General features: G+C 36.4%; 1 protein-coding gene across 7 annotated transcripts in view; it reads right to left on the reverse strand.

Annotated features, from left to right (window-relative positions):
• The window catches only part of HYCC1 (hyccin PI4KA lipid kinase complex subunit 1), a 43118-nt gene that overhangs the window by 11456 nt on the left and 5544 nt on the right, over nt 1–26118 (reverse strand). For all 7 annotated transcript variants that reach the window (XM_085567992.1, XM_085567965.1, XM_021538259.3 and 4 more), the window contains exons 2-10: nt 12026–12105; nt 11050–11151; nt 7263–7442; nt 4416–4496; nt 3779–3894; nt 3355–3450; nt 1780–1896; nt 954–1041; nt 342–501 (exon numbers count right to left, since the gene is read on the reverse strand). In XM_085567992.1, coding sequence (XP_085424118.1) covers nt 342–501; nt 954–1041; nt 1780–1896; nt 3355–3450; nt 3779–3894; nt 4416–4496; nt 7263–7442; nt 11050–11151; nt 12026–12076 — 991 coding nt within the window. In that variant the 5' untranslated portion in view covers nt 12077–12105. The remainder of the gene's footprint in view (nt 1–341; nt 502–953; nt 1042–1779; nt 1897–3354; nt 3451–3778; nt 3895–4415; nt 4497–7262; nt 7443–11049; nt 11152–12025; nt 12106–26118) is intronic.

The following is a 26118-nucleotide window of genomic DNA, read 5'->3' on the forward strand; positions in this document are numbered from 1 at the left end:
TCTGTGGTAAAGCTCTTAAATAATTATTTTGCTTCAGGTACTAGAAACTAGTTTTCAAAAGAAAGCAGAAACATCATTTTCTAAAGAAAGCACTAATTGTGTACACCTCCCTTTAGCAAAAAGGGTTTGTGTGTGCTGTGTTTTATTTTTTAATCATGGTTAAGGAAATAAAGAATATACTTCATCTGAATTGTGTTGAATTCTCACTCATCAGTCAAGAAAATAATAACCTCCAAATTGCTGCTTGCCTATAAGTAGTAAATATGTGAAATAATAAAATTCTCAATATTATTTTAAAAACAGGAAAAAACTAAGAATTCATCACAAAATGTATTCCTTACCATGCCTTTTCCATCTATGCCCTCTTATAGACATGCTAGTCACAGCATTTCTTGATATTCTGGATGAAGTAGGTGTAATTTCAACCTGAATGCATCTTGCACCTTCTTTAGTAGAGTTCATGGCAACCTGAGGCAGTGAAGCTTTTATTGCATTAGCGACCTACAACAGAAGATATGCAGTTAAGTTCTTATCACAAAGGTAAAAATTTTAGAAGAATTCTGTCAGGGATTCTTCCTATTTCAAGAAAAATATGTGTATAATTCCAATTTATAGTCAAAAAGCATGCCACATTTTTGCATGGCCTGTAAAGAATGCTGGTTTCAATTAGCTCTCAGAATTTATACTTGCCACTTTCTTAAAACAAAGTTTCCACTTTCAAGACGTGGCTATTCCTTCTGCTGCACCATTAGCTTAGTTCTAAAGACTTACAAGTGTTCTGTTGAAAACAGCTTGGTCAAAAGGGAAACGTGAAATCATAACTAAGTACAGTGAAAAGCCCTGTGTAGTGTTTGCACACTCTCACACACACAGCTTTAGATTCCTAGTAGCATCTTATATCATGCATGCCTACAGCAAGGATTTCCCAGGCTAAAAATTAATAAAATACCTACCAGCAGAGGTTCTGGATACAGCTCAAGCTGTGCTCTATATAAAACGTCATCCATAGCTTTACGAGCCAGATCCCATTCTCCATTATAACTGCAAAGGTAAAATTATATGTAATAATAAGCATCTATGTCAACAGATTAACCTTCTTGTTCACCTAACCTTCACAGCTCTGGTGTTTCTTGAGAGTTCAGTTTAAAGAATTGGAATTAACTGTGTTTGTTAGCAGTAAGCCTGCTAATTAGAGAACACTGAAATAGCATCTATGGAGACAAAGTTTTATTTTCATTGGCCACCCCAAGCAATTAAAAAATTACATAATTAGCTGTTAATCAGCTAGTCACAAAATATTCTGAATACAATCAGGATTTTTTGATATTACTCCATCTTTTGAGTATTTATGTATTACTAGTCTCCAATTTTTTCAGTTACTGAGTAAGCTTCATACATTAACATGACTTTCAAAAGGTAGATGACATCAGCATTTCAGAGAAAAAATATAACCTCATTTCCTTAACTAGACTGATGTCAAAACTAACTATGTAGAAATGTGGATAGCAGACAATGGCTGGAAAAGGGTTTTTACAATATTTTCTTCCCATCAGCAGTTACACCTACCACATGCTGCTCTGCCAATCTTTCCCCAGTATGACACAGGTAACTTCATCCAGCTACTTGGAGAACTGTCTAATCCCAAGGACCCCTTATTGCTACACACATCTGCCCATAGAAAATTAAATGCCTCCAAGGCAGTATGTCTGAACAAGTACACAAATTAGGCTGGCATTTCTCTATTTTGTCCGCCTATTAGAAAAAAAAAAAACAACTTACAAGGCATAATAGATCCCTGTTAGCATTTGCACCATGAATTCAGATGAAACTGGAATCCTACAGTTGACTCCCTTGTACTTTCTCACTTGCTGGCGAGGATATCCACAGACACAAATTCTAAAGAAATCATGCATTTGTCATTAGTAAATAATGTAGAACCACCTTTGTACTTTATAGACTTTCAATACTTCACCAGTAGTGACCAGTTTTTAGAGGCCCTCTGTTACTTCTTCTAAAAATGTAAGAATGACATCCAAGTAAGTTAACATTCTGATGAAGAGAGACTTAGTAGCTGCTCAGATGCAAAAAATCTGGATTTACAACTTGAGACCAGCACAACCTATATTACCTGCTGTAATTTTCACATTTACAATCCATATTTGTAATTTAAGGAAAATATAAAAATTTAATTAGATTTACTGAAATAAAAAGCATTCATTGTATGTTTTAAAGAAAACCCCCTAAATTCCCCATTGCTCAAACCAATAAAAAGAGTTATTATAAATATCCAAATAGCAGAATAGTGATTTCACAACATCCAAACAGGACACTGCAAGATATTCGGGGCTTCTGACACATACTCCCTGTATTCTAACATGCTGTCTATTCTAAATTACTGTCACAGTAAAATTTTCAGTAAGCAGAGAAACATGAATGACAAAACCAGTCAGGAATAAAGAACAATGAGAGAAGTTAAATGGTATAGAATTAAATAATTAAGTATCCAGACATTCAACATTTTGAAAGCAGAAAGACTTGCTTGCATCTACTGGTAGCTTGCTTGGGGTTCTTTTGAATGTTTTAAATATTATTTATTCCAAATACAATCAAAACCTAATCAAGCAGAATAAGCAACATCAGTCTCCTTTCCACAATCTTCTTGGTCTCTTAGGTTTCCAGGGTTAAGGAGAGCATTCTAACTTTTCCCTTAACATAAAGTCCACTTTTGAAAATCCAGAGACAAACATGTTTACTACCCATTTATCTTCCTTGAAAAAAGATATTGATCAAAAAATAGACACTGTAATTAAAGCTGAGGTAGGCTTTGTTTTGTTTTGAGGTCAGGAGGGGCATGTTGCCATTGTTATTTTGGTTTCTTGAAGCAACAGCTGATTTTGGAAATGCTCAATGTATCCATAAAAATGGAGGTATGTCTAGTTTCAACACCTACTATAATTACAAGAAAGTTTAAACCTGCACAGCATCCGAATTTATTTAGCAAACTTGCAATACAAAATATACTGCACTTCTACAAGACACTTCTGGTTTTCTTTAATTAACACAACTACAACTACTGTTATTAAAAACAAACAGTTCTCTTTGACTTCTCCTCTTAAAGGAGAAGCTTAACCTGTGTATAAACCAGGTTATTGTTCCCCATTTTGAGATCTCAACCCAAAGTTATGTAAGAGACACTTTAAAAGCAAATAATGCAGCTGTAAACACATACAGAAGAAGTCAAGTTTAAAAGTGGCCTTTGGGAACTCAAAGCTTATTTTTATTTAAAAAACTCCAAACTGACTGCACTTCAATCTGGTAATGCCATTTCAAGAGTAAACAACCTACAGAAATTACCTTGAAGAAATTTGACACAATGACTGAAGAGACATTGCAGGCATGTAGCTTAAGGCAGCATTGTAACAGAGCAGAAGAAAACTCAGCACTTCAAACCTGGAATTTGAAAGAAACATTGGAATTCCATTACCAACTTTATTTTTTACAAAAAAAACAAATTTACAGGGAAATTTTAAATAATTATTTGAGCAGATCTGGCATTATATTTCAATTTAATCAACAACTGCGTAAGCTTTTCCCTTACATGCAGTAATAAGGCCTACTGATCTTTCTCCATCTACATTTACACATGTTTAGAAACAAAAAAAAGACACATGACAAAACACAACATACACCTATCGTCCTTCAGTCTGCAACTATACTAAAAATTAGAAGCTCAGATCCATTAGAGACTCTCAAGCAAAATCCCATGATACAATTTTACCTGTTCTGGGCTGTCAGCATCTCCCTCTGAGGGTGAGGTCCACTGTACACAACCCTGGACAAACCATGCTGCGACAAAGCTCCTTCAGTGAGAGCCATGGAGCCAATGCTGGAAGGCTGGAGGAAAAAAGGGTCATTCAGAGCACGTCCACCTCAAATCTTGCTATAATGCAAGTGAAAATGGCCAACAATAAGCATCACCATACATAAATACGAATTTTCAACAGGCTTAATGCTATCTGACAGTTCAGATGTTATCTGTTCATTTTACACCAAATAAGGCATATGGCTTCAGAAAATAAAAAAAAAAATACATAGTTGCTGCATGGGTATTATGCATTTATGACTATTCCACTTTGAAAAGACCTCAGAGACCAGTTAGTAGTATTCAGAAATCTCTGAACACAACATGTTAAAACTGCTTTTCACTTTTGCTCTTAATAAACAGGCCCCCACAGCATACAGGGCATTTGTTAGACCCCATCGATGCTCTCATTTGTTTGAACTCCACAGCTCTTCAGGTTCTGGCCAGTGAGATGCCTACAGGCTTGGGAGATATTTGATTGGCCAAGACCCCTCACAATTATGGTAATGCTGCCCTTCTCAATCAGGAATTTCACTTCGTAGGCATCACTTACTTCATGATAGACAGAAGGTTTGGACAAAGATGGAATTGTGAAACTCAGCACTTTGTTATGTCCCTCTTTGTCAATTATCTCCTGAAAAAGACAGAAGATATCAATGGTTACACTGTACTACAGAAAACATCCTAAGGTGTTAAATACTATTTATTATAGAGACTGATAGGGATACTATAACAATCCAAGCTGCAAGCTAGAAATTATCTATTTGCTTTTTATCACTACGCATTTTGTTTGTTTATGAAAACTCTTCAAATAACTTAGCCAAGGGCACATCCATTTGCATATATAACCCACATTAAAAACACTAAGAGGAAACATCATGTTTAAAACAGCATCATCTTTTTTTAATTATACACAATTTGCTAATTGTGAACGATCAATAATTCTGTTCCGAAAACTATTAGCCATCAAGTAAGCACTCAACAAGTAATTTGTTCTGGAAATATTACAGCTCTGGAAAGACTGCAGCCTCTTATGTCTTGACAGCAGCAGATCACGACATTTGCAAAAGTCCAAGTCTGATAAATCACTCTATGGAATTAAAAGAAGTATGCATGCAAAGCTTTAGAGAAGCTGCTTTCCTGAAAGATACCACCACAGCAGTAGCTGGCAGACTTCTTGCTCCTCTAAGTTAACAGAAGACTAATGGATAAAGGCAAAACAAGATGTGGTTTTGTACCACAGAAGAGCACTAGAGTATTTCAAATAAAAAAATTTTAAAGAACCAAAGCAGACTTGAACAAAACAAACACCACACACTGGATTTTACTTTTCTCTTTTCTAAATTTCAGCAGCTGATTTCATATATCCAGAAGTGATAATCAGAGAGAAGTTTCAGTGTCTCCTAACACCCATGTGTTAGAAGGCTGAAGGACTAACTTCACACAGTAATTATTAAGATTCCTGTCTTAAAATAAAATATGAAGAGGTAAAGGAAAAGTGAAAAGGATCAAAAGGGCACACAGAGCTGATCCTTCTGAAAAGCTGCACAGCTCCTCCACTCTCCACATAAACCACTGATACTTTAATTTTTAATATTGCTCCTGGATCAATGTGGAAAACATGTTCCTCAATATATAGGAGAAAGGGAAAGAAAATGGCTACATTCAAACTTCTAAATTCTAAAATCAGATTTGTAATTAAGTTTCAGGAGTACATTTCAGGATGCATTTGTAGTGTATGATGTGTATTAAAGTGTATGAACTGTATTTAAAAAAACCTGGATAACTACAGCTAGGAAAGCAAAAAATTTCAACTGCACGCACTACCACTGCACATCCCTAAGCTGAAGGTAGAACAATCCAGTCCATGATCTCAAGGTTCAGCCACAATAATTCCACACACCTCACCATGTAGACCATTTAAAATTATTCTGAGCAGTATTTTTCATTTTCCTTCAGTAAGAAACTGCAGGACTCCGTCTGAACACATCAAGTTTCCAAGAGTCCACTGTACATCTTCACATAGGAATTACTTTTATATTAGGCTTCATATTTCCTCTTGGTTTTGAAAACAAAGTAGTTAGTTAAAGATAAAATAAGTATCTAAGCAGGTCACCTATTACCTTTTCAACCTATATACTAAAGAACAATACCATCTTGATTGTTCCAGTTATAAATTTTATGCAACACCAACAGCAGGGAAGAAGTCAGTGAGTACCGTGGCACTGTTTTGCCATAAGCATTGCTCATGTCTTAAGAAAAAACAGAGAAAAAGTTCCCAAAAGTCATGCTGATCTACAGCTTCCTAGAGAAGCTTGCTGTGAAATTCTTATGACCCCAGGCAGCTGGAGATGGAAAGCCAAGTTACTAATTGAGAAAGAAACTGTTCTCAGCTAAGAGAGGATGTTACCAGACTGGTTTCAAGCTTAACTGTAAATGTGATCTCTTCTGGGAGAAAAACAAGTGATTACAGCCACATCCATGAACCAACTTAAATTACTTCATCATGGATATAAAGGAGTGAATTGCCTTAAGGTGTAAGATAAGACCAAATGCTTTTCAGGAATGTTCATCTTGTCAGATACAACTAAGCATACGGAAATGGAAGCAAGCTAGTACTCTGCCTCAAGAGGAGTGGAACATTAGGGCTCAGGTCTTTTAAATCAGACTCCTGGGTAAAAAAGACATTTCCACTTGCTTGGTGAAGATACCTATGATTATTTCTAGGAGATGGATAGCAACTGCCTTCTCCAGATTTTCAGATGAAGAGAGTTGAAATTCATCAATATTTTGCTTCACAAAAAGCCTTCCTAAAACAACCAGAACAAACTACACAGACAAGAATCCCAAGAGACATAATAAAACACTAAGTATTTCAAAATAGCCATAAAAAGACTAAAATATGGTGCTTTTAAGGGTTCCTTATTAATTCTGTAATTCAAAGCATAGATATAGCAACAAAGTGAATATTTTCATAAAAAGTATTTTTAAAACATCACGGTTATTTCAAAATGGACACATTTAATTTCTCAAAGCTAAGCAAGCTGTTCAGCAGTCAAGGATGAGTTGAAAGTAATTTTTTTGTGGTTTTAGTCCAAATAGTCAAAATACAGGCAACAATTTCAAAAGCAGTGCTTCAAAAAGTTCTCAAGCAGAATGTGAGTTTAATCACCAAGATTTAATGTGATTTAATCACCAAGAAATGGTGATTGCCAAGAAATATGAGTTTAATACCAAGAAATAAGTAACAAAATATTCAAGAACCACATAAAGGGCAGAGAAAATATTGACCAAAGAATCAAAGTTCATGTTGTAGATTTTTGACAGACACTGATTTGAAGAGTTGCGACTGAAATAATCACTTCATTTTAATTCGAAAACAAAATGTTGAAATACAAACCAAGTTATAAACTCCTAGGAGAAGAGCCTCTATGCATCCACTGCTCTGCAAATCTCTGTTGGCTGAGACAGCAAGATAGCACCACATCAATTCTGGCAGGAACTGCAGCGTAAACCGTAGCAATTGTTCCTCACCACTGCGGTAGAACTCAAAGAGCTGGTGGCAAACTGGCTCCAAAAGCTGAAATACAAGTTACAATCATGAAAGAATAAAACATTACAAAAATCTGCAACTTTGTCTGGATCAACCCTGTAGCCAAAACTTTAAACTGATAAAAATGACATTTTAGTTATCAGGGCATGACTGATACAGTGACTGCTCAAGTCATCCTACACACGTTCACGCCCGTAACATACTTCTGGATGATAAAAGTAGAGCCATTCATCCTACATGAATAAAAAAATTCCAATGGCTGCTTTGCCTTGTTTTTAGCTCCCTTCCTCCAGCTTCAAAGGCAAAAAATAGAGAGTTATCACATACCTCATACCTCTCAATATCTTTAATATACAGGCAAAGTACCTGAACAAAAGGTCTTGTTATTCTACAACTCCAATAGCATACACAAAATTAATCTAGAAGCTTTACTCACCTAGTGAGAAGAGTTGTGTAACACTTAAATTCCAAGTATTACAAAAACCTAATACACAATAGAATTAGTTTATTTTCCCACCCTCATTATCTTCTAGAAGCTTCAATGTATTTATACACTTGAGACAGAAATGGGAAGCCTCAAGAGTAATTTTAGAATCAAATTTGTTAAGCTGATATAAATGGATGTAAAACACTGAACTGGAAGTAATACACTAAGCTAGATCAAGTTTAAAAAAGATTTTAAAACAATAAAGCTATCAGCCTGCCTGTGTTCCTGGATTTAATGTGCCTTCTTGTGCTACCACCTACCTCTGATATAAGGATGAAACATTGTGTTAACCACCACCTGTCAATGTATGGAAATCAGATTTCCTAATTTTCTCCAATTAGAAAATATTGTCAAAAAGAGCAGGCACTTTCAAAGGCAGCTGAACTATTAAGTTCAGTTCTGCTATTTGTCTAGATCACAACTTTAGTTGTAGTAGACTAAGTTCTCAGAAAAATAAGAAAGCAAATTCCATATTCATCCCTTTATTGAACCAAATGAGGTGAAATCACCAGGGAGACCATACTAGAAATATACGTGCTTGCTTTCCTAATCTTTTCCTCCTGAACATGAAAAAAAAGTCAACATTTTCTTACTTCCCAAAGTTACTTCTGAAACAGAAAGATCTTAGCAGATTTGAGTTCTTTTTAAAGAAGTAATCTGGGACAATCTGATCCATTCTAAAAAGAGGAACTTTAGCTTCTGAGAGATAAAAGCTTCACTTTGGAAAATTATTCCTGAAAAAATCTACCACAAAAGCAAAAAAGCCACACAAAGCTAAACTAATAATCAGTTTTAAGAGCAAGACAGCAAAGATCCTTCTAGAAAACCTTACCAGCAGAATTGTGTTCCATATTCAGTTTATATTTTCACACAATTCACATCCTTCCCGTAATGAATTATCAATTCTGAATGATGCGCTTGAACTTTAAAAGGCCCATAAATAGCTGTGACAGGTATCCATGTCTACATCGTTATCTCACTTGAGACAGCTTTGTATCAGCACATTTAAATGCATCATCAGTACAAAACCAGATTTTCTTCCTCAAAATGCCACCACATGCTACAACCTAATATCAAAAAGCAGTAATGACTGTGCCTGTTTCAAGATATCGTTTTGAACTAAAGAAAGAACTAGATTGAGACATTTTTTCATGCTGGAATAGAAGAGTGTCCAAGCAATTTCATCCCTCTTTCTTTTAAGCTGCACCCAAGTGTGTCAGACACTCCAAACACTTGCTATTTCCTAATGCATGTGTCTGTTTGGCTCCTATCTAGAAAGGCAGCAAGAGTGTTTTAAGTAAAAGCATTCAACCTTTAAAAAAAAATCCATCACATATTTATTCAATTATTTTTGACTGCTGAAAGACTTTAGTGAATTTTAAGTCCTTTAAATCTACACATCTTCTGGACTCTCACTGAACTTCATTTTTCATCTAGCAAGTGGCCCAGGAACCTCAAAAGTAATTAAAAGTCTTTACTAATACAGCTACTATGAAGTGGATGTTAAACAAGTAGTCCATTTATCTTAAAAATTTATCTTTTTTTTTTTTTAAAGTAAATGAAAACAATCCATATAAAAAGCAAACATAAATCAGCAGGAAAATGCAGTTACACATCCCAATACCCATGATCACTTTTCAAATGCTTAAAAAAACCCCATATCCATCCTGCAAAACAAGATTAATCACAAATTTACAGTACTGATAATTATTAGAAGTACATATAGTCAAAGGTCTACAGATGGGGTTGTTTATCCATTTTTAAACTCTGCAGTATTTGTAGTGTTCATGCAAATCCTTCGCCTTTGCATTACACCCATAAGAGCAGACAGCACATACCCTCCACAGTACAGCAAGCTGACATTACACAATGCTTCTAACAGATCTCAAACAGCAGCTAAAAGATATTAATTTTCTATTTAACTGCTGGTTTGTAATTATTTTTACAATGTGAAAGCTCCAAGTAGCCTCTCCCACAAAGCAACAGCTACTTGGAGAACAGTCCAAAAATTATTTTTCCTCAAGGCAGCACAACATTCAGTGTCAGCACTAGCTTTTCATTTCAATCCTAAGTCCCACTAACAGGAAAATCTGAAATTATCCCAACAACCTTTTCAACCAGAAGTTGCAGCAGCACACTGCTACTAAGGCTCCTGAGAAACCTAGTGATAGTCAGAAGTAGTAAGAAATCAAAGAACTTATGAAAGTATTAATTAGGCTATCAACAGGGAGACTCATCAGATTAATTTACATTTTGATACAAATTCTGAAGACCAGACAGGCTTGACTCAGTAGCTGAAATGACTCAGAATGCCTTTCTGAGCAGCAAATTAAAATTACATTTTTCTTTGCTGGACAAGCTGGGAGTTTCACTATCAGCATTCTCTCTAAAAGCATATACACTGAAAGCATTTTATCCTCTGACCTTTAGTACTGGCATAATCTCAAACTTTGGGAAGATGCCTTATTTCTGGGTCTTTTCAGATGAATTAAGGATTTGGCACAATATTAAAATAATGCACAAAAGGATTTCTGGATGTTACAAGGCAGTTAACAACACACAATTAAATCCAGACCAGGATGTTCTGAACACCTGGACATTTTAAAACAAGGGCAGTCATGGGAAACAGAACCTTCTCAGTACAGATACTAGGAAACCTGCCCCTCTTCCCCACAGTTTTTTCATATTTTGCCCTCATTTCAGTAAGAGTACATCCACTGTATAAATCCATGTATTTTTATCACATGCATCTCAAACAACAAAAAACCTAAAACCTAAGAAACCATTTTAAAAGGATGGCTAACCTAATTTTGTTCTCTTGCATTGTAATAAATAAGCTTCAGACACCAAGACATTCACATTCAAGTGATAATTACAGAAAGAATTCTATCAAACAGAAACATCTTTTCAATTCCTTAATGCATTTCTGAATTCTATATCCAAGCCCTGAAACCCATGAATATCACCTACAAGCTTAACTATGATCAGGTTACAAAACTTGCAATATTTTTTCCATGATAGTACATCATTGCTAAGAACAAACTTTTTGAAGGAGACTTGTCATCAATTACCTAGCATGCAAGGTCTTGGTTTCATTCTGCCAGTGTTATTGACAGACATTTTGGATGAGGGATCCAAAATACTCACTTCACACTGTGGCTCCTGAATTACTTTGTAAAGAGATGAAATCAAAGCTGTCTTGTCTTTCAGGCTGGTAGCATAGCTGGATATGGATGCTTCTGGCAGTGTCTGAAATAAAAAATATTATAAGCAATTTCTATCATTAAACTGTAACAGCTATTTCAACAAACAATTTTCCATTACAAGTCACTATTTATCAGAGAGTACTATAAACTAAACCTTGTTTCACAAAGAAATCCTCACATTTTCAGATCCTTGCCAGAAGACACACTGCACTCTATCACTTAGCAATTTCATACGGAATGTAACAACAGTGGATGTGAAATTGATTTAAAAAAAGTTATAAAAATGCAACCACCACTGAAATTTCATTGTGAGATGTCAGTCCCATGAAACTTTTACAGTCTGGTTCAGATGCATACTTCAAGGAGTTCTCAAGAACTCCCAACACACACAGGTAAGTGAACATTATTACCAGATACAGTATTACTATGGAAAAACACAAATTCCAGTTAATGCAAATTCCAGCTCTTCTCTAAAACTAAATGTATTTTCTGCCACTACTTAAGAAGGTAAAAATCGAATGTTTTTAACAATTCTTTCAGAAGATGTACACTTAAATGTACCTAAGTCTTACAGTAATTCTTATCTCCAATCCTTCAAAGGACTCCACTCTACAGACAGGAAAACATATTTCCAGTGTATCTAAGCAGACCAGGAGCAAAACCTACAGTCATATCTGGTACTCAAACCAATAAAATCATTCATCTATGATATACATTTTCACTGCCCTCTGTCAGGAAGTATGTAGCCCCAAAGAGGCAAAGAAAAAATTCCTTTCAAGCAGACATTTGTATTTATCATATGATCTCAGCTAAATCCAAGGTTACTATCTTTCTTTTCTCTACAGGATGCAAGCACTCTGCATACTTCACCAGCAGTGATTCAAACACTTCTGGCTAAATATCAGAGAGTGTATTACCTTGAACTCTGATAACCACTCCTCCACAACCCCAGTATCCACAGCTAACATCTTCCAACATCTGCTTCAAAACCTTCAGCCTGAAAGAATAAGCAAACACAGTTTGTGAATACTCCAGTCACTGCATTAAGTCAATGATGAAAATTAAGCCTCTGTGAATATTTAAAGAATCTTATCATGCTTTTACTTGTTACCATTTTACATGCTGACATTACTTTGAACTTTTATTGTACCTCACTTATGCACACTGCTGGAAGCATTAAGCACAGAAGTCTTCACTTAGTGCAGTTTAATAAATTCCAACTATGTATTGCGTGGGAAGTAAGTTAAAGATTTTCAGAAATGGCATTCTGAAAACAGAAAATATTACCTCCTCAATTTCAATTTATTTTTCAGCTTACAAGACTCGAGAGGAAACTGTATGGACTCACTGAAGAGAAATGACTGTTTAGGTTTTTCCAAGTCAACTGCTATTCCCAGCTTGGAAAAGGTCACTGAAATAAAGGCGGATGGAAAACCTTTCAGTCCTCCCCCACCATGGCAACTGCAAGACAATGAGCCTGCTGCCTTTGCATGGAGCCTAAGAGACTCCCCAGCCCAACATACTGCCCAGCCTCAGATGGAGAGAGGTCATCAGCAATAGGACTTTAACACAGGAGATGCAGAATGGCTACTGAAATTAATCTCCGATTTCTCTTCAATTTTGAGAAACCACTTAAAAACAACTGTCCCTTGAAGCAGCTTATTCTGACAGAAAAGACCAATATATCATTAAGATATAAAACTACTAGAAGTTAAAAGAGCATGCTGTTAGCTTATCCAAACTGTGTCCATGGATTTCAACCAGTAACAAAATTAAATACTCATCTGAGGGGAAAATTAACACCATCTTGGTGAAATGTTCAGTCATGGGAGATATCCCATCAAGTTTTACTTTGCCAGTTTAAAATTAGTTTTGAAGTACTGATATCCAAGTATAGGTTTGTACAGGAAAAGACAAGGAAAAAGATAGTAGGTAAGAATTGCCTTTTATAACACAAATACGAGTCTTTTATTCTGTAATTCAGACTGTAGAAGATCATATACTACTGTACTATATACAGTATATTTTAAGAAGCCTGACAGGAAAAGAACAAAGTATATTAGCAGGAGCTCATTATAACCCTCCAAAGCAAGGGGAGTGGGGAAATCCCAAACTTAAATAAGGCTTTAGGTAGTGACCAAGATATTTCAATGCACAGACAAGGTTGCAAGGAAATTACTATTCAGACATGAATGGCAAAAAGAATAAAATTGAACAGCCTGTCCAGCAATCTCATTTTCAGAATCATTTTGAGTACACAATAATAACATAAGGCAACCGGAGACTTCTGTGCCCCCTCGCCTCACTTCCATGATCATTAAATAATGGACTGGGACAGGTGAAATCCCAGGGAACCAGCTGTGGCAATATTCTCACACAACCCTAGAAAGACATGCAGGTGTGCACAAAGCTTACAAAACACTGCCTTCGGAGGATGAAAGGACAACAGGGAAGCGCCAAGGAAGCGTAAGCATTTAATTTTCAGAGACCGGACCACTGCCCTGGCTGGGTATGGGCTCTTCAAGGATTGCAGGGGAGGAAAGCTGCCATTTATTTGGGAGAGCAGCAGAGAGACATGGAGTTCAGCCCTGCTGTGGACAATGAGACAGCTGGGAGCTTATGGGTCACAGATGAGAGGCAGAACAACATGGGTGACATTATTGCAGGTGTTGGCTACTAATCACCTGAGCAACACAAAACACAGGAATCCCTCCTCACATAAGCAGAAGGTTTACAGGCACCTAGTCCTCACATGGACCATGAACTACCCTCTTATCTCTTGGAGGGGAAACAGAACTGGGAACCAGTGCATTGATTACTACTTCCTGAAACAGGGGACTGAGGAGCCAAAGGCAGGCCCTCTGCTAAACATGGTAAACTACAAACATGGAAAAACTGGCTAGGGATGTCATGGTCAGGGCAGACACAGCTGCAATGTCCATGACAAAGTAGATCACAGGATCCCAGTAAGGAGGATCAAAGCAAGAAGGAAGATCAAGAATGTTCTAGAATGGTTCATGGGCTTTTGCAAAAATAGCAGCAGTAGCAACAGGAAAACTAAGGCTCCATGACCAAATCAGCAGGGGATCTGCTGAGAGAAGATACAGAAAAGGCCAAGGTATTCACTGTCACCTTTACTTCTGTTGTTACCACAAAGAGCAGCACCCAGGAACCCTGGGTGTCAGAGCACAGAAAATTGCCTTAAATGACAGAGTGGCTGAGGAGTCTCCAAGCAGAGACACTGAAAACCCGGTTTGGTAAGACCTTGAGCAGCCAGACACCTGCTCCAATTTTCACTACTTTGAGGAAAGGAGGCTGGACTTCATGATCACCAAAGATCCATTTACATCTCATCCATTCTGTCATCCTGTATCAACAAAGAAATGGGAAGAACTACCATGTATACTAATTTAGCTAAATACTAAGTCTTTCTGATCAGCACTAACAGTCCTGATACAGAGGAGCAGCCTCTGGAGGCTCAGCATAGGTTACATGCGAGTCCCTGTGGTGAAGTGAGGATTATTTATTATTTATCCAGTATTTTAAGGATAATACATGTGCTAACAAAGACTAGTCCTATTACTACAATTAGTGAAGTAACCACCTTGCCAGTTCCTACAGAATCCCACAACCTACCAGCCCTATGAAGGTGGACAAGGGCTTTTGCAGCATCCCATGCTTCAGCAGAGCTCACAATAGTAACCATTCCCTACTGTGCCCCATTAATAGCACAAATACCTGTCCTAATACTGATTGCTCAAAGCAAAAGTCTCATTATTTAAAAGAGCCAAGAGGAGTCCTGGATACACCAAGTCCACAGCTGATACTAGATATCCAAGAGATTCATTTTTTTTCCTCACCCTTCTCTAGTGATCCATCAAGCATTATTTTCAGATTAAAGGTTCCCAGAGAACAGAGATCTCATTTGACCAGTAAAAACAGTAACAACATCCTTGGCTGGCATTATCCATTGGAATAATATTTTGAGTTTTTATGACTAATTTTATGACTAAGTATTTAAAGATTACTTTTTTTTTTTTTTGCAACATCTTGAACTTTTGAAATTACATTTGTAGAAAAGAAATAGGACAAAGTTTTTGCTGATCAGATTTTTTATATTTATTTTTAAAGTAGCAGAAGCATTCAACTGAGAGTTAAGGCAGTAGAAGCATACAGGGGATACTGTCCTTATTTTACCTTCATACTTTGGAAAATCCATATATATCTGCTTAAACCACAGCAATACACATTTGAGTATCACAAATAAGAACTCTTAACTTTACAATTATTTTCCATGAAGACATGGATTATGTGTTCAATTGATGTCCCCCAGAAGGAAAAAAAAAGCTTTAACTCCACATATCAGCTGTGTAGTATCTATTTAAACAAGCAAGACAACCTACTGCTTTACTGAGGATTGTCTCATTTTGTCCTAGTTACATAACAGATCAAGTTGGACTGGCACAATATTTGGACAGAGTTGGAAAACCCAAGACTGTCCCAAAAGAAGGATTAACAAGTTTCAGTTAACAACACAATTTTTTGCTGAAGCTAACAAAAAGTTTTTAAAAAGTAACTCTAGAATGGGATTTTTAACACTGAGTGTACCAAAATAAGGCTTAATTTATAGCATCTGTTAACCTTTTATGGGGAAAAAAAAAAAAGATCCAGAGGATTAAAAAAGCATGCCTTAATTACAGCTTTGTTTCAGCAGATATTACTGCAAGATATAGGCCACTGTAAACATGAGACATCCCAGCTACTACAGAATTAAAGCAACATAAAGTAGATAAAGTAAATACCTGCTACTTGGACAAAAAAAAACAAACAAACAAAAAAAAAAAAAAAAGTGCAAAATTGTATTAAAAACATACTTTATGAATACCAAAACTATACTGGAAATTCAAATAACACAGCAAACACTATACAGCATTTTTCCCAAAAAAGTCTTGTTTTAAGGGACATTATCATGTAATTCTCCTCAAATAACTATTTTTTCTTGATCTCTTCCTGCTAAGTCCCTCTAAAGATTTTGAAAGAGTGGACTCTGAGGATTTCTTTAAAAACAACTTTTGTCACAAATCAAACAATACTTTGATTAAATGTGAAGCACAGTTCAAATGTACCCATGCTCCTTGTTCATTTGGATGTCCTGATGAAGACTGTTACAGGAAAGAGAAGTCTCAATTATTTAAATACCACAAAACTACTTGTGAGGAAGCTTAGTAACAGTCAGGTAGTTCAGGACTGCTGAATTTTTATTAGCCAAGATATATTCTTAGTTTATCTCACACATCAAGTAACACCACTTTAGGGAACACTCTTGCATTGCAGGTCTTCATATTTGCCACATGAAAGCAGGCACAGCTTATGCGGTCTAGCTAACAAATGGCTAATTGTCTATATTTATATGGCTAATATAACCTGTATTCTTGTGCCTTGTGAGTTAAAAGCACTTTGGAGTGTTTTCCACAAGAATCTCAACTTGGATTAGCAACCAAAGACAGGATTTATAATAATTAATAATTAACACGTTCCCAAGTCCTAAGCAGCCTCTGACAGCTGTTAATTGGTCTTGCTCTATTCTAATACAATAATTTAAGTCTCCTTCCTTTGGAGATAACAATTTTTCTTTTGTTTCGAGGTGAGTAGTGTAATTTGAATAAAATACCAAAGAAATTCATCGGACAAAAGCAAGTCTCATTTAGAAGAGACTTCTACAAAGTCCCTAAACAGGTAATTTTCCCTTCCTCACCCTTTACAGCACAAATACATCAGGAACTTACTGAATTTCCTGTTTTTAATAGAGGAGGAAGAAAAATTTGGTGGAGGGCCAGCCAAGACAAATTAAGACATTCTCTGGCAAACCTACAAATGCATCCATCTACTTAAATGGCTTTGGACTTTCATACCTGTCACAGAAGACTTTAATATAATATCAAATTATGTCTTTGAATGAAATCACAGACAATACATGCACAGGTTTTTCTTTAAAAAGAAATTCTCAAAATAGGTGGCTTTCTTGCTCTTTACAGCTACCCAGCATTTGTGGAATTCATCCACAGAATGCACGTGTGTAAATGCAATCTGGATTAAGCACAAGGAGGCTGGACTTGGATAAAGAACGAATGCTTGAGTTCTGCAGAAGTGACCTTCTGAAACCACAGTATTAGATATTTGCTAGGGAAAGTCACAGAGCTGGAAAAAACAAAAACAGGAGCCAAAAACTGCTCAAGTCTCATCCTCTGGGAATTGCTGGAAGAGTAAGCATATACTTTGTCTTTACCTCCTCTGTAATGTATCTGCTTGAAAGCCTGTATTGTTTGCTAAAAAAAAAAAAAAAATCAGCTTAAAGGGAAATATGGAGCAGAAAGTTAAGCTATTTTTGAACCATCAGCCAAATCTGTCAATTCATCCCAGAACTGGAACAAAGTAAACTTGTGAGCATTCCATTACAATGCATCAGACCCATAAGAGATCAAGACCCTAGTAAATGTTCATCTTCTGTGCCATAGTAGTTTTCACTCAGAAGTAGGGATGGGCCAATTAGGACTCAGCTTTTCTTCCCTTTTGAAGTGGTACAAGAAAAATTAAAAACCTTTTAGTCAGCTCTTACTCGATTCATCAAGCTCATTTAAAGGACTACAGTCTACACATAAAATTCACATTGCTGAGCCCTTTCTTCTCCCTCATTTCAGAGACAGGGACACAATCCTTGGTAGGCCACAGAACAGGAAAGAACACTCAGGCAAGTGTATTCTTGATTCAATTGCCGAAGAAGAAAATATATTTTCCTGATGTTAATGCACAACTCATTTAAGTGATACAGTGATCTTTCATCTTCTATACAATTTTGAATATGGTCAAGATATTCTGTTCAGATACTTGTAGGTGCAATAACAGACAGCAAAATACTTGAAGTCTCTTGACAAAAGAAAGAGATGCTATTGTGGACTCCAAAAGCTATTCTGACAGGTTTCAGAAACCACAAAGGCCAGGTCTGACTTTTTGATTTTTTTCAAACTTTCACAAAGAAACAAACACCCCATTGTGCTAAGCCTGAAACAGCCACATGTTCTATTCAAATACAAATACACAACTGCAAACAGTGCTCAATGATTCAGTATCAAACACTCTCATAATTGCCATCTTCAGCTTAAAACAGGACAGCTGTGGTGCACCAAGCATCACTGACTTAGGCTCAGGCAAATTCCTAAAATGAGAGATGGTTATTCAGCATCTTCTAACAAGAGAAATAACAAGTTTTAGGTGACACTAGAGGTGACAGGCTCAAACAGGAATTAGCAAAAACAATGCAGGAAGGAAGTATGCATTGAGTATGCATGTATAAGGTCCAGGTACATGAACTTTACATAAATGAACAGAAAAAAAAACCCCACTGGGACATATGCATGGAAAAATCTACCCAGAGCCACTAAATATATAAACACTTCTAGTTCAGAAAGCTGGACTCATAGGTTGCTCCCCCAGCACACTCTTCCAGTTTACTCTCAGTTCCTTTCTTGGCCTCTATTAACAGCCACTGCTAGACAACAAGGTTTCAGAAATTCTCATCTGGTTCACTATGGTCATTCTGCAGTCTTCCAAGCAACAAAATAGTGAACACACAAAAATAACTTTTGAACATTTGTTTCCAGTGGTTTGTAAAGATTACTGAACCTTAGGAAGTGAAACTGTAGTCAATTTTAATTTCATCTTGCCAAAGGCATTATTCAGTTTTGCTTCCCATTTTCCCCTCCCCTCTGTCAGTAATAGCAGCAACTGTAGATAAAGCTCTTAACTAGAGCTTACACTTTATATCACAATGTGGAATATCAGCCTTAAAGAGTCAGGAGTCAGTGGACTCTTTCATGATACAGATTTAAAGACTTCCCAATCCTGTGCACATATGCTTCTCAAACAATCTAATACTTGGAATATGACAAAGTGATAGATATTTGCCCACCAAATGGAAAAGTCCTCCTGAATGATATCCATTACAATTTTTTAAAAAACAATAGATGTATTACTATTCAGCCACAGATGACAGACCTTAATTCAGTTTTGGTAACAGCAAGTAAGGAAAAAAATAGTCTATAGAAAGCAACCATACAGCAGGTAGACAATACAGAAACTATAAATAACTGTCTTAAATGCAGTTGTTTCTCGTGCAAAGTATCCAGTACCACAGAATACTGTTTGGAGGTTTCTGGGCTGTAAAGCATCAAATACTTGATGTATCAAACTGTAACTCAGTCTACTACAACCTTTCAATTCTGTCAAGAGGGAAAAAAAAAAAAAAAAAACCAAACCAAAAAAACAACAAACCTGTGGCTGAGGTCATGAAACCACAAGGCCATTTACATTGCTGGTAAACAGTCATGTAGGCACACATGACCCAAAACATTCATGATTAAAGCTTTCTAAAAAGTCTCAAAAGCAGAAGGTAAGACTCCTAATAGCACAGGCTTTTGAAGATTTTAATCCTGATCTTTGACTCCTGGTAAATTCATTTTGCTCTATTTCAGATTAGCAATCAATTACAAACCATATTTGTACTCAACTAACCTTGTAGTCACCCTTTACGACCAAGGGGAATTGTCTCCCAAGACAGCCAAATTACTTATGCCAGTCAAACAAGTCACCAGGATAGAGATAAGAGATTACAAGCACTGATATATTCACTTGAACTTATACAAGCCATAGTAAATCAGATCTATATTGTTTAAGCAGGACAAAAGCAGACCTAACAGTACAGTGCCAAAATTAAGTAAGACAAAATAACTTCCACAGCTTGAATTTTATTTTTTCATTGCCCTCTACTACTTCTTCTTTACCTTTTTTAATCCTGCTTTATTATTTCTTCCCTGCAGCACAAATGCACACTCTAAGTACATCTGCCATGTTGAAAACCATAGCCAAAACTGACCACCTATAAGTCAACTTACTCCAGTTACACTCTTTCAAGCTACTTCATCTGCAGTATATCCTCAAATGTTAGCTTTCCTATAATTTTTAATTAATCAATAGTTTCATTATAGGGAAATAAAGTAAGATTTATTACTTTCAAAGCATTTTTTTAGCAGCTAACATATATTTGCTTCCACTTTTAATTCATTCAAACATTACTATTTACATTTTCCTGATCCTTTAAGAAAGAACATGTATATAAACAGCATAATCTTAAACAGAATAAAACATACATAATTGAAAAATCTTGTCTTAATTGTCCTTATGTTTTCTGGATTAATATAGTTAACTGTTCCAACACATACAAAGAAAAATCAAGAGAGTAATTATATGCATCATACAGAAATAGAATTTAAATTAAATCACATTAAAATGAGTACAAGCACAAGCTTAACCAAATAAATAAACTAGAAAGCTTTAGAAATCTTGTCTGTTTTCTGTTATCAAGACTTCCATAACTTGTGTTGAGAACATCAGTGAACTGGCAATTAATTCCACAGCACATGATGCAGTGCTCTTATCACTTCTGTTAGGAAAAGAGGTGCTGCACAAGTTCAGCACTTACAAGAAACATTCTGTACAGAACCCCACACAAACTTACTGTTCTTTTTACACCTTACTTCCCTAAGCCCAAAGTACACCACATCCCTACCAAGTCAGGAAGCTTTCTCAAAACCCAAAAGCAAATTTACAAGAGTGAAATATAATAAGCCATAGAGAGAAAAATTGTGCTGCAGCTTTAATTTTAGTATGGCGTATAAGTCTCGAACTAACTAGTGGTCTTCTCAATGGAGTGTTATTTTGGTAGCAATGCTGTGACATGTAGTTCCTTGCCTCCTTAACCTTCAATGCTACCACAGTATTACCTTTACAGGCAGTTATTCACTTAACCTATTTGTGAAGTCAATTTGCTACAAGCTAATTTTACAAACCAAGCTTTGTTTTCTAAATGAAAATTGCAAGTCATCTCACGTTAGAGTTTGTTCAAAACGTTCAGTCATATGAAAAGAAAGGTGTGGGGTAATTCAGCTGCTGAAAGGCTCTCAGTGTAGAGCATGCACAGACAGATGCTGCACAATAGCTTGAATATGACTAAAAAGCATATGAAGAACTGAGCATGGGCTGAACTTCATTTCTGAGCACTGACTGTAAAAGAGACGATTTTAACACCTTCTACCATTACAGCACATAGTTTAAGGTAGTACAAATCCAGAGACAATCATCTCACAAGTAGTTTAGCAGTGACCTACCAGAAGGAAAAAGACACAGTTCTACCAAAGGAGGGCGGGAGTTTAAGAGACTCTTCATCTACTTTTTAGCAGCAACATAAAGAATACAAGACTTTTGACCAAAACCCCCCAATTCTGCTGGCTAAGAATGAGATTTTAGGAGACTGTCTATTTACAACCCTTCTCTAAGTATCCACACCTCATTAAATTTGGAAAACAGAGATATCTACCTGCAAACCAGACACTAACTTTAGAAGATACTACACAAGCTACATAAGAAATTTTGTAGCAGCTCTTGGGACTACATTTCAATGCAATTGTCCATCTGCCTCCATAAAATGTGAGGAGCTCCACAAACTGAGAACTGGGCTGCAAAAGTCACAGGTGCTTCAGAAGTGACTTACGTCAGGTTCAGGCCAGAACAGAGTCCATTTTTGTAGTAGCTAGGAAGAGCATAGCCAGAATCTGGATGCTATTCCATATCACCTCATCATTGCCAGGGGAAGCACTCAGGGTAGCCAGTTCTCCATGGTGGGTGATCATATGTAAATCATTTGCCTGTTTTGTACACTTTGTTATTGACAGTGTAGCTGTTACTGTTTGCTTTCTTATTCTGTTTCTGTTTCCAGTAAATTGTTCTTATCTCAACCTGTAATCTTTACTTTTTGTGTCCCTAATTCTTCTCTCCATCCCTACTCATGGGAGGCCAAGGAGGAAAGGGAGACTGAACGAGTAGCTGTGTTTTGGAACATTTCCATGGGAACATTAAATTGGGGAATACTATTCTTATGCCAGGACAGCCTCACCTGGTAAAGCACAGGCCACTCTTTCAGGCCAAACCCATTCCAGGGTACCCAGCCCTTCACAAAGAAAAGAGAATTCTCCCAGGGCTCCCATTGATTTCTCTGGATCAGCTGTGTCCCCACACTGGGCTACCCAGGGAAGATCTACAATATCGCATTAATATTAGACATGATCAAATGCAACTGCAATGGAAGGGTTTTATTTTGACTCCAGAACCTTTATTTTAAGTAAGTGCTATGATACATCCCATCACTCTAACCCTACCAATGCAGCAGCATTAGAATTCCTCACAGCTTTCTATCTGCAAAATATTATCTCCAGTGTACCATTCTACCATTTCCTCAAAGATCATGAAAGAATCAGGAATACATCACAGATTTTATAGCAAAAAGAGGTCTATGATAGTCTACTGACAGGTGTTTTAACAGCTAATTTTTACAGGGAAAAAAAACCCTCAAAATCTATACAAAGGTACATTTTTCAGAAGAGGGGTGCATCAATACTGCAAATAACCTTAGGACTTAGTTTTAGTAGTTGATAACTGCTTCCTGTTAAATTACAAAACTAAAATTATCCTTTGATACATGCATGCAATGCATGTATTTAGCTGTGTTAAACAGCTTCAGGAGAAACATGCTTTATCTCTTCATGACAGTGCTCTTAGTCTTCCTCATCCCTTCACATTCCCCCACCCCCACAACAGCCCATCTGCATACACTCACAAGACTAGACACATTCATTTGAAAAACATTTCAGAGCAACTAAGAACAATTTTGTGGGTTTTTACATACTTTACATGCTACAGAAGAACATGACTTGTCAACTAAAATTTTTAGAGGCAGGACCCACGCTTCTGTCTCATTCAGAAGACAAATCCAATATATTAAATGCTCTATTGTCACATATAAATGCTGTAGTACAGACAAAATATATGCAACTCAAAGTCTCAAGAGAATTCACTACCCTGTATGTCTTGCTCTGCATTGTAATTTTTTTTTTAAGTCAAATCCCAGAAGCATAATGCTGTCAAAGCAGAAAAGGATTATAATTCTCTTACGTTAAGAGATGTATTGATTTAGATTGAATTCATGTTAAATGAAAAAGCTTTTAAAATAAAAAGTTCCCATTTCATGAAAGCACTTAAAGGTCAGAATATTAATTACTCCAAGAAATAGAAAGCTAATAAAACTCAAATTATACATGTTCTGGAAGGACTCTTTATTTGAGTTCAGATTTCCAAGTTAGTTGGTATCAAGTAATCTGTCATTATTCCAAAGTCACAACAACAGAAAGTTTCTAAGGAATTTATATTACCACTTTAGTAGCATGAGACAGTTTAAGATTTAAAATAACAGAGCATACATTCATTTTCTTTTTCTCTTTCTTTTATTTGCATTGTCATTAAATCACACAATGTCTTCTGCTCAAGACAGGCCTGACTTTTAAGAGCATTATTACATATCCTACATATCTAGTAGTTCTAGAAGAAGTGAGTGGTGCTTCTATAATCAGACATCAATTCAGAGTCCTTGCTTAGAGCACAGATTAGATGATTAGAGCCAGGGAAATATTTCCATAGCCTAACTACAAAGTGGTCAAAATTTATTTCTGTAATAATCTCAGGTCTGTGAACTTGAGCACTTAATATAGTGTATTGTGCTTACACGCAGTATCTGAGAAGTCACTTGAATGGCAGACACTGTTGTGACAATACATGGAAATTGATCATTGATTGCACATGTATTTGGGGTGTAGTGGACCAGATGAACCAGAGCCAAAGGACATCAATACAGCCTAACAACCCTTGCACACAACATATTCTGCTTGTACAAACTGTCATAAGCATATGAAAGAAGTGTTGCAATGAGCCAAGAGCAAAGCACTGCATGAAAAAAAAAAATAATCTAAGTGAATGGCCACTTTTCAAACAGTATGACATTTGAGGTGTGAGGGTCAATTGCACAAAACAAAAAGATCATACACCTATAATTTAACATCAACAGACACATTTAAGGAACTTCAAGGGTGTGGCATCATTTGGTTCCTGTTTCATCACTCAGTTAACTTTCTATTCCCACTTTTGTCAGTTCCTCTATTTACTGTACAAGCAGGACCTTCATCTAGGTGCTTCTTCTTCCCTTGCCATCAAAGGTATCCACATCCTACTCCACCTACTGAATTTATACAGTACTTTTATTCTGTATAAATATTTTACCACACCAAGAAGCAGCTGTAAATGGTTAAGGCAGTCCCTGCCACTATTTCACAGGATTGGAGCAGCTTTTTGAGCACAGGTGAACTAGCATCCACTTCATTAACAAAACAAGACAAAACCTCCGAGCCACTTTTGAATACCACTAAAATAGGAATTAACTAAAGATTTCCATTATTTCCTTAAGGAATGAATGAATGTGTGCATTATTTATACAAGGGAACGGCAAAGTTGAGAGATCTCCTCTGATTATATTGTTTTGGGTGGAAAATCATTATCATTCTTCCTTTGTGCAGTTACAGTTTGTCAGTAATAGTCTGGGAGAAAATATCACTGCACAAATAACCATTCCATTCTAGTAAAAACTCTTGGTAACCAATGCATATGCTTTAGATATTCTTAAACTTCAGCCTAAGAACAAAGAGAATGATATTGAAAATACATATACCAAGCTAAAGTAAGGCAGCAAAAGAATTAAAAGTAATAGAGACTGCAAATTTACTCAGCCAATCCCCAGAATGATGTAGAAGTGCTGGAAGAGCAGTTCTGCTGTATATGTACGCATTACTGAAAAGTCAACAAAACTTCAACCAATTCCAGCTGAGACAACAGAATCCTGCTACTCCAAGCTGTACCATTACAGACTAAGCAAAACAGATGTTTCCTTTTTTGTGTTTCACTCAGTAACAGAACAAATTTGATTGTCTGAAGTGTCTCATCACAACATGACTGCTGCAAAACTACCCCTCGTTTACAGTGCTGACACATAATGCTGCTGAGAAAACAGGGATGGGGGCAAAGAAACTCAGATTTTTTTTTCTTCAGATTTACAATTAAATATAAATCACATTCTCTTAAGACAGGGAGAAATTCGTAAATATTATACCAGCACTCACAAAGCTACACATGCATGTGTAAGCAGATGCACAGGATTACTGTCAAAAGCCTCTCACCTGCTCCTCTGGCTTCTGCACTGGGAATTTAGTTCAAAGCAGGGAAAAAAAATGCAGGAGCCTATTAGTCTTTCTACACCTGACATTCGGAGTCAATATAATAGGAATGTAAGAGATGTAAGCAGAAAGACTGCAGCTTATTGAGCCTAAAAGCTGTAACTGAATAAAAACAGTAGCACGTCTGCAGTATGTGACATGAAGCAGGCAGGTATTTTGGCACAGCCTAAAGGAAGTCAGTAAGAAATATATTCTTTTAACAGAGTGTTTAGCAATTGGTTTAACCAGATGTGCTATGAACCACAAACCATAGGATAATACTTAGCATTTCACTAGCAAAATGCATCTAAATTGACTGTAAGGAATATTAAATTGTTGCTTTAGCACCAAGTACCAAGAGCTAAGGAACTCCCCAACCCTGCTCCTTCCCCCACTTTGATCACACTGCTCTCCCCTTCTAACACCAAATACATGATGCTGCAGTCTACCTACTTCAAATCTGGAAGAAATACAATTTCCTTCATCCAGCAAATACTGCAAAGGAGTATTTACCAGGGGGGAAAAAAATCATTTTTATACCTGAAGATCCTTTACTCTACTTCCTCAGGTAGACATGTGACTATAGCATACCTGACATGTTTTACACAGTACACTGAAAATATTCACAGTATCCTGACAGAGAAGGTGGCTGGTGTTAAAAACTTGTCAAATGCTATTTTTAAAAATTTATTAGAGCAACGCTTTTACATATATTCCAGTTGTCTCCTCTAATACAGCAAATAGATAGTATGAAAGGATTGAAAAGAATAGAAAACAATTGCTTTTACAAATCACAATATAGTACA

The sequence above is a fragment of the Lonchura striata genome, chromosome 2 (assembly GCF_050655825.1).
Source record: "Lonchura striata isolate lonStrDom1 chromosome 2, ASM5065582v1, whole genome shotgun sequence".
Classification (NCBI taxonomy): domain Eukaryota; kingdom Metazoa; phylum Chordata; class Aves; order Passeriformes; family Estrildidae; genus Lonchura; species Lonchura striata.